The sequence below is a fragment of the Rhagoletis pomonella genome, unplaced genomic scaffold (genome assembly GCF_013731165.1).
Source record: "Rhagoletis pomonella isolate Grant_MI unplaced genomic scaffold, Rhpom_1.0 Rhpom_scaffold_00005, whole genome shotgun sequence".
Taxonomy (NCBI): domain Eukaryota; kingdom Metazoa; phylum Arthropoda; class Insecta; order Diptera; family Tephritidae; genus Rhagoletis; species Rhagoletis pomonella.
Genome location: NW_023458559.1, coordinates 50879817 through 50890020, shown reverse-complemented (window position 1 = coordinate 50890020; position 10204 = coordinate 50879817). Strand labels below are relative to the sequence as shown.

The following is a 10204-nucleotide window of genomic DNA, read 5'->3' as shown; positions in this document are numbered from 1 at the left end:
TGTAATTTAGGGCAGGACTTTAACCTCCATACCAACAAGTGTACAGTGCTTATATGTACGTGTTTATATATAAATTATATCCACTATTGATTCTATCATTTATTTTATTTATTTATTTATTTGTTACAGTCTTGCGACTTAAAAGTACAGATAGGTATTTTTAATATATAACAAAGTATGCGTATATGTAAGTTTAAATTTTCAATTACAAAGCTGTTTATGTTTCTAAAACTATCAAATAACCTATATAAATGTATATTGTCTAACTAGTTTGGTAGCTGGCGAGGCCTAGTCTCCAGTCTACCTTTAAATATGTACTATGTGCAGCAGGCGGAAAGACCTTGTTTCCGCTCCGCGTTGCTCACGAGTTGGTAGTCATGGTCGGAAAGGCCGAGTCTCCGATCCATGTTCCCGTCGTCATTAATATGCAAACCCTGACGCTGGATTCCGTGATGTGAGGCGGGCGGAAAGGCCTAGTTTCCGCTCCGCGTTATGGTCGGGCTGTTGGGCATAGTCGGAAGCTTTCGTATGCTAGATCATTTGCTGCTTGGTCGGATGGAAAGGCCTGGTTTCCATTCCGTTCCGTGCTCTCCTGCCTAATAGCCAGAGTTTTACAGTGATCAAATAGTTGTCTTTTAAAAGCAACAAAGTTATCACAGTCTTTTACATGTGGCGGTAACTCATTAAAACACTTTAAACCTTTATAAAATATATTTTTTTTGTCGACCTCTGTTCTATAAAGTGGGAGTCTAAAGCAATTGTTTTCCCTGAGTATATATGAATGAGTTTCATTTATATACCGAAGATTGTCGCTCAGATAGTCTGGAAGTTTACCGTTCTTTATGTTGTATACGAATTTCATAGCATGATAGAAAACCTGTTGCTTAACACTCAACCAATTCATATCTGTGATCATCTCCTGTGTAGGTGTATCGTAACGCTTATTTAATATGAACCTCATAGCTCTATTTTGCATTTTTTGCAATTTCTCGATATTTGCGTCGCTTGCTAAGAAGAAGATTGTTGGGCAGTATATAAAATGTGGTTCTACTATAGATCTATAGACCAGGGTTTTATACCTTCTTCTCAGATACTTACAAGATCTTTTCATAAGACCAATTTTTTTCGCAATTTTGTTCACTGTATGCTCAACATGCTCATCAAATTTAAGTTTATTATCTATATATATACCCAGGTACTTAATGAGTTTAACTTCCTCAATTTCTTCCTCTTTGATTTTTAAATTGTAACTGGTGGTTCCAAGATTAACTGCTCTAGTGAGGATCATGAACTGTGTCTTTTTTACATTCAACTTAAGTTTATTTAAACACAACAATTTGTACAAAGAATCCAAGTCTTCTTGCATTTTAGTCATCGCAGTCTGTAAGTTTCTGTCACTGATCGTTAACAGTGTATCATCAGCGAACAGTTTTAACTTACAGTGCTTGAGTGCCATATTTATGTCGTTAATGTAAATATTAAAAAGTACTGGGGCTAATACTGATCCCTGCGGCAACCCAATATTTACTGCCACTTTATTTGACACACTTGACTCGATTACAGTTTGTTGCATACGATCTGAGAGAAAGCTTCGAAACCAGTTAAGCTCCGTGTTTTCAATACCAATGCATTCGAGCTTTTTCAACATTCTTGCCCTATCAATGGTCTCGAAAGCTCTTTTGAGATCGATAAAAACCGCAACGATATTCATCTTCGAGTTAAGGTCTTCCTTCCACTGGGATATAACAAAATTTAGCGCAGTCTCATTCTTGAATTATATCCATATATAATTATGTATATGCATACCTCACAACGCTTATGTCATTGGAAAAGTGATAATGAATTTCATTTCATTGATAACGTATGTATTATATTTTACAGCAAAAAAGTAGACAACAACCACTAATGCAGCATCAATCAGATAAAAAGCCACATAAATCCACAATACGTTACCGCATTACTACTGGTTCCGGTGATAGAGGTGGAAGCGCAAACGGAGCAACTATAAAACGTTCAACTTTTTGTGTTCGCAGGCCGCTAAATGGCAATAATGTAAGTTTTTATAATGCTTGAACCTATGCATACATGTACGTGACTGTTTGTAGGTCAAGGAGCTATCTTGCATTATACCTTTGCTTACATTTTTCGATACCTTTTACAGTCCCTTGTGCAGGCCTGTCGAGAGGAAGGGTGTAAGGGGTGAATCCCCCCGGGCCCGGGCCTCTTAAAGGCCCGAAATATCACAACCATAGCTTGATATTATTTTTTTACAATGTAATTGCTCCTTTGTTATAGGCTTTTTTATAAATACATTCCGATTCGTGTCAATTGCTTCTGACTATAAATTAAAGAAAATGATCATATGGCCCAAAACGCGTGCTGTTACCATACGTTTTGGCTCACGGTGCTTTCCAAATACCGCTGAAACTTGCTAGAATACAACTTTCGGATAGTTTTTCTTCTTGCATCTGAAAGCATAAGTATGTGACAATATTTAATATAAACCTAAAATATATTGTACCTCCTGTTGTTTATGAGTTATAAATGTTTCCAAAAGCGGACTGTTACATTTAAATTTTTGGAAGTACTTTTTAAAGCTTCTTTATATTATCGAAAAAGTCTGCTCTCCCTGTATAGCTCAAGAACTAAGTATTTTTTGAACTGATAAAATTAATTTTGAGGTTGTTTGATAAACCTCTGGACTTCGTCCGTCAGTTCGTAAAGATGCCTCCTGACGTGCCTTGGCAAGGGCTCTTCCACGAGCAGCTGTCTTAGAACCGGCCAATTGCCTTGTATGTTGCCAGCAACGTTTCTTTATCTTTGCCCCAAGTGCTGCCGGCCAGCGACTTAAAGACATTGTTGCGGCTCTGTACTTTGTTGACAATTGCGGTTGTATGCGCCGAGAAGGAGATCAGACTGTCGAAGGTAACTCCGAGGATTTTCGGGTTATTCACCGTCGGTATTGTTACGCCATCGACGTGAATACCCAGTTGCAGTCTGACCTCCTTCGTCCAGGTGGTGAAAAGGGTTGCCGAGGATTTCGCAGGGGATGGGGCAAGGCTCCTTGCAGTGAAGAAGGGAGAAAGTTCGGCGAGATAACCATTTACTTTCGAGCACAAGTCATCAATTCCAATCCCAGATGCCATGATCGAACAATCGTCAGCATACTAGACAATATTAACACCCTCTGGTGGGACAGGACACCACCCTGTGGCACCCCCTGTTTAATTTTACGTGGCTTGCTAGTTTTGTTTCTGAAAATTACTGACGAGTTTCCACCACTCTGGTAACTCGCCGACCACCGTTTGAGTCCCTGTGGGAGTGAGGTGGCCTCTATATCTTCTAGTAGCGTTGAATGACTGGCAGTGTCGAACGCCTTGGACAGGTCCAACGCTACTAGAATAGTTCTCACACAGGGGCGGTTTCGGTTTAGGCCACGAGTTATCTGAGTGTTTATGGCGTTAAGTGCTGTTGTTGTGCTATGCACTTTACGGAACCCATGCTGATGCTTCGCTGGGGTTATGTGGTTCGTAAAATACGGGAGCAGCAGGCCTCGAGTGTCTTCGCTACCGGGAAAAGGAGAGTTATCGGGCGATAAGACTATTTTGTTGGCTGGTTGGACCACTCTCCCCATTTTCCAGATGTCTGGAATGACGAGAGTAGCCATAGACAGGTTTAGGACCTCCGTTAGGTATGCTACTCCCGCAGGACCCAAATTTTTCAGCATCAACTTGCATATTCCGTCGGGTCCAATGGCTTTGGAGGCTTTCGCCTTCCCGATGGTTACCCTTACCTCACCTCTGGTGAAAACAAGAGGCGCACTGGGTTTTCGCAATTTTGAGCAGCCTTCGGTCACTCGACTTTTGGCTTTATCCACCGGAAGATGCAGAATGAACTGCCGGATAAAATAGCTCGCGCATCGCTCCGGGTCCAACGAAGCGTGGTCACCAAAGTCTATCTCGACTCTGTCGTCACGCTTCGTCGGGTTGGACAACGACGTCTTCAAATGCTCCTCCCATTTCTTCCGCTTATGTACGGAATCCCCTGATACGGGGAGATCCGGGATAGGCCTGACGAAGGTTGTCGCGCTCAGCAGGAAAGTTCGGACGTGGATCCTTAATACATCCTGCTGAGATGAAGTGAGCTGCAGCAGCGGTGACAACCCTGCGGAACTTACGTTCACCTACATGAACGTCGGTTGGTATCGGTAGTGCAGTGAAGGCGCCCTCAGTAACATCCGTGAAGCCTTTCCAGTCAGCTTTGGAAAAGTTGACATAAGTCCGGTGGTCAGCATAGGTCGCCATGATACGCTGTTTATCACACCAGCGCTGACAATTGTTAGATCTGGCGAGCTGCAGCAGCTGCCCGTAATCCTGGTGGGTGCGTCGTCGTTCATTGTGCAGAATGTCGAATCGTCTATCTGCTCAGCCAGATGTATTCCCCTACGATCATTTGACAGGCTTGAGTGCCAAAGATCGTGGTGCGTGTTAAAGTCACCAACGTTTTTCACCTCTGAGTAGCGCACCTATTTCAGGGTGATATCCTGCCGGGCAGCTGGTGACAGGGGGTATGTATACGTTAAATATTTCGAGCTCAACATCGCCTGACCGGATAGCAATACCCTGACATTCTAGAATGGTATCCCTGCGGTCGATGTCTGCTTCAATAAGACGATACTGCACGGTGTGGTGCGTGATGAACGCTAAACCTCCACCATTATCTCGCTCGGGGGTTGAATTGCCGTGCAACTTCGTATCTTAGACCGCAGCTATTAATATTCCATGCCTTCCCATATATACAGTTATCTCCTCGATCTTGCTCCGGAGTCCGTTACAGTTAAATTGTAGCACCTTTGTGTTCCTTGGGAGACCGATTGTGATGTGTGGTGTTAAAGAGTTGTGCTGCCTGCCGGCCCCCATCTGTACGTGCTGCAAAAGGGGGTGCTGCCTTGTGGTCCCACATAGTCACTCGTCCAATCTCGTGTATTACGGAGTCCTGAGCACGCCCTAAAGTGGCACCAGCCGAGGCAGGAGTTGCACTTGACGGATGTCACGTTACGGTATATTCTGGACTGACAAACAGAGCAGATTGTCGGAGGGATTAGGAGTTGCCGGCGGCGGTGTGTAGGTGCTATTGTGTTCGTTTGTGTGTCTATTGAGGTGTTGTGTTGGGGTGTGGGTGTGTTGATTGTGTGCTGCCTAGGCGGGTGGTGGTTTGCCGTGGAGACGGTCCGGTTCGCACAGCATGGGGCCACGAACGACGTGTTCCATTGCCACCCGTCACAGGCATTGCACCCGACCGAGGTGGAGTTTGTCTGCAGTCATCTCTGGCATACGCAGCAAGTGTAAATTTCTGGTCCTGTTTTTGACTCTATGCCAGCCCTGAGCAGAAGGGTACGGAGAAGATGTAGCCCTAGAATCGAGAAACATTTGATGGGTTTCGCCGACCTAAACCGGGTTAGATCGCCTAAACAACAGTCCTTGGTCGGGTAAAACCCGAGTCATTCCGGTACGTAGAACCGGCTGTCGTGGGAATGACCAGCTTTGAGGTGACCTCGTGCGCTTCCAGAGCGAGGAGCGCCGCTCTGTTTTTTGGTTGCCCCACTTTCTACATACTGCCTCAAAGTTCAATGGCGTGAACCTCGGCCTGAAAGACAGAGTTACCTTGCCCCATGCTGGTGAAAAGGAGCAGTCTGGGTTGTATACCGTAGACTCCTCCTCCGACGCCGTGGTCAGTCTTTGAGCCGTCATTATACCAGATGTGGCTGTCCTTCCAGGGTTTAGATCGTTCATAGTCCCAGTTATTCCTGTCATGGAAAAAGACCTTGAAGTTATGTGAGAAATTAAACCTCGGTAGTCACAGGTCCACAAAACTTATGCGCAATCAACTTAAGTCATCGTTTTAAAAATTTTGAAAATTATTGGAACATTCGACGAGTGCTTAACCTGTACAGTGTTTTTATCTAGTAGTCAAAGTTAAAAAGGGGCATATTATATTAAAAAAAAGAAACTTTGCTGCCTTTTCTCTCATGAGGCGATTTCTTAGAGGCTCGTATATAAGGCCGGCTGCACTGAACAATTCCTCACTTGGAACGCTGGAGGGTGAAGCGCTCACATATTTGCGAACCAGATCTGTCAATTTGTCATACTTTAGTTTAGTTTTCCACCAATCGAGAGGATTTTCACCATTATTATTATTATTTTGTCATTATTTATTTATCCTTTGCCACAAACTTATGTGGGAAAACTGTCCCCCTACTTATCCCTTCTTTCCTATTTAAAGTCAAAGGGTAAGCTCCTTCAATTGGGATTTCCCGCTGAAATGTTCAATGTCTGGCTAAAAAGAGAATCGATGCTCAAATAATTAAAAAAATGTAAGTCTGACCTTTAGTTAGGTAAAAATTACGTAACTATCGGAGACACTCATCATTCGTGATTCCAATAACTCAAATGCTTATAAAAAAATATTTTTTGTTTGCTTTTTTTAAAAAATAACAATGTTTTGATACGATTCGGCTGGCAGCCACGACTTTGAAAATAGAATTTAGTTCAAAATTTTCATTCCTGGAAAATAATAATTTATTTTCCATATCCACCTATTTAGCTCACTTTTGAAACCAGTCACAAAAGAAAATATTAAAAATGAATTACAAAAACTAAAATCGAAAAATGCTGATGGCGTTAAAGGTTCTCCAAGTTCTGAAACAGCCCAAGGAATGAGAATGAAGTAGAGATGGGCAAAAGTCGTGCTTTTCTACGTTGACACATCGTGTCACGCTTTTTCACGCGTGAGCGTGAGCGGCTTTCAGTGAAAAATTACGTAATATGCGTGATCGTGCGCGCCTGAAATTTTTGCGTGCGTGAGTGTACGTGAGTTAGATTTTCGTCAATCACGTCATTTTCACATATGTATGTATGTACTTATTTGTATTTTAATCTAAAATAAATTCGTAAACTTACTGTTTAACTTTCACTAGGGTGGCAACATTTATTCTGTTTCCTTTGACATTGGAGGCATTCTGTAATATTAGGTTAAGTGAATAGACGCTTCAAACAAGCTTGTAGGCTATTTTAAACATACCGAACTCAATAAGAAACTATCAAAGTCTTTAAAGCAACATGTTAAGACACGGTGAAACTCGTTATTTATAATGCTGTCAAGCATTCACGAAACGCGACAAGAAGTTCAACAATTATTAATAGAAAGAAATTAGCTTCATAAACTATCTAAGCGCGGTTATAAATCCAACCATCCATGAGTATATTCTGTGGTACAAAAAACTACAAAAACATTGTGAAGTGAATGCATCTGATTCTGAAGTCATCATCGATTTGAAAAAATAAGCACAGCTGTTGCTTTAAACAAAGATTCCAACCAAGTTTAATCCATTTTCTGGGATTGTTTTTAAATCCTCCGTTTAAAAAGTTACAGTTTATATCTGCAGAACAGCGCGAACATATAATAGGGACAGTAAAAGCAATGCTTGAAGATAACTAAAGAGCGAAATACACCACACAAGCGGCTTGTCAAACATACTTTTCCCATTTTGCCATAGACCATGCAAACATGAGTCGTTCAAGCACAGAATTTTAGTTTTTCTTTCGGTTAACAATGTAAAACATTTTACTTTTCTACCATTATTCTCCCTTACGTCTTCACTTGGTGAAATTTCAGTTGCAATTGAGGCGATTTTACCATCCACATCGCAAGCGGTTTGATCAAACGTCAACATGGCGGCCAGAAAATCAAAAAAATTTGATTTTTGCTCAAATTTCCCTCAAGCGGTTTGTCAAACCTTCAAACACCCCATAGACAGCACAAATGGCTTGAAGCAAAGGGAAATTTCGCTTGGTTTGTCAAGCCGCTTGTGTTGTGTATTTCGCTCTTTAGGTAGACATGCACTTGAAGAAAAGAGCGCTCGCCCTCAGCACGATTCCCAAATTCTGGATGATGATATCCCTTCTACCTCGAAAAGGGCAAAAACCCGTGCAACTTTTGACGAATTCAAAGATGCGACAAATGAATCTGCAGAAACAGTTTTTGAAGAAATGTTTTAAAATTTTGGGAGAAAGCTAAAGATTTGCCCCTTCTTAGAAGTCTTTCAAGACATATTTTAAACATACCAGCTAGCTCAGCAACTAGTGAAAGAGTTTTTTCTGTGTGAGGCAGAATTCTGGAAGAAAGACGTACACGATCAGACTTCCTCAGTGGGATTCGATCCAACGACCCCAGCTGATTCTGCCATTCGAAAGAGTCTAAAAATGGGAAGAAAACCTCATCATTTTTAACTTATTAAAAAATTAGCAGAATCGGTATCACCAATCGCGAGAAAAAAGTTAATAGCTATAACTTCCAAAATAATTCGAATTTCGAAAAATTTTAAACAAATAATTGCACAAAAAAAAGTTCGACCTTCGCGAAAATGGTGGCCCACTTCACAAATTTTTACTCCTACATATTAGTCAAATTCGAGTTTTACACAAAAAGCAGTCCACTTTTAAATTTAAATACTTCCAGAGTGGTTCGAAATATGTTAATAAATCTCTGAAATTTGACGTGTATCTGGGAGTCATCTAACAAAATATTTTCGAAAAAACTGTTCATGGCTTTAATTTTATATACATACATACAGGCCGGAGAAAAGTATTGGCACAGTGAACTTTCGCAATATAAACATAGCTTTTTATTCTAATTTATTTTCGATAATTTTTTATAAAAAAGATAGTTCATTCCACCCCAAAAAAAACATAAAAATAAAATCTCTTAACTTTGTGCAAAACTCAGGAAAATTCAATAAATTTACATCTTACTATTCAGATTTTTTAGAAAATTATGCAGTTGTTAAGCCCATTCAATTTTAGTACAGTGCAAATTTTAATTGAAATTTGATTTGAAGGTGTGGCTCATTTTCTCCATACAAAAAATAGTTGTCGAACATACTTTGTATGGAAGAACCTGCGTGTAAAAAAATGCCAAAAATCAACGTGATTTTCTAGCAACTTCAAACTTGCACTTTGTTATACTATAATTGAATGGGCTATAAAATCTGAATAGAAAGTTGCAAATTACTATGAAAATTTATTGAATTCGAGACTATAGTTTAATGTTTTTTGGTGTAGAATGAATATATTTTTATAAAAACTTGTCGAAAATAAATTAGAATAAAAGCTTAGCTTATATTGCGAAAAATTCATTGTGCCAGTCAAGGCACATTAAACAGGTAGTATCAGTAGAGCAAAAACAACATTTGCGTGTATTTTGTTTTCGCTTCTGGTATCGAAAGTGTCAACAACTGTTCTGAATTTTTTCTTCTAAATCAAAGGGTGCCATGTGAAATACAAAAATAATAATAAATTTAAATTGGAAAAAATAACAATTGTTGCAAACTTTCTTTCCTAGTAAATTTGTTTGCTTCTCGAAGCATTGATCTATCCTTTACAAGGGCCAGTAATCAGCGGTTGTGCTGCTGAGTTGGGCGAACGTTCCAAAAGCTGCTATTCAATCGCTTGTTTTGTATGGAAAAAGGTTTCACATCCAAATGGATTTTAACAATTCAGAATTTTTGTGAGAAAAAATTAAAAATATTTGACATTTTCGAGACCAAATAATTTGAAAATAAATCAAATCAGCTGCTCTACTGATTCTACCTGTTCAATGTACCTTGGTGCCAGTACATTTGTCCGGCTCTGTAAGTATATGATAAATGTTTACCCAGCCAGCAAAATCATCGTAAACAAGCTCGTAATTGGATATTTTCTCGAAGAAAAACCGCATTAAAAATCGTTTATGATAGCCGTTTACGACTCTTTTTCGAGCACTTTTTCGCTTTAAATTGTGCATCGCCTACGAACAGTCGTAAACGGATCGAAAAAGCATTCGTATGCGAATATTTTTACGTCCGTTTTTTAATTGTAAACGAGTCTCGTAAACGATTAATTTACGTTAAAAAAGCGTTTTTTTACACTGCTTTATCTACTGTTTTTGAATGCTAAAAATAAAGGCAATTAATTAATTCAAATTATTGTAGTTCTTTTATTGAATGGAATTATAATTAATAAATATTTATAGTGCCGGATCAAAGTATTGGCACAGAGAATTTTACGCAATGTATGCAAAGTTTTTTACCTGAATTTCTTTTCGCACTTTTTTTTTTTTTATATAGTTAGTATGAAGACCTACTTTCGAATCAGATTTTTGAGAAAAA

At 39.7% G+C, this 10204-nt stretch overlaps 1 protein-coding gene across 2 annotated transcripts in view; it reads left to right on the top strand.

Moving 5' to 3' along the window:
• LOC118739158 overlaps window positions 1-10204 on the top strand; it is a 51959-nt gene that overhangs the window by 22938 nt on the left and 18817 nt on the right. Inside the window, exon 1 of one of the 2 annotated variants that reach the window (XM_036470340.1) lies at window positions 1860-2052. The exons of the other annotated variant lie outside the window; for it this stretch is intronic. Coding sequence (XP_036326233.1) covers window positions 1864-2052 — 189 coding nt within the window. The 5' untranslated portion in view covers window positions 1860-1863. Of the gene's footprint in view, window positions 1-1859; window positions 2053-10204 lie in introns of those variants that run through there. 2 annotated transcript variants of the gene reach the window in all.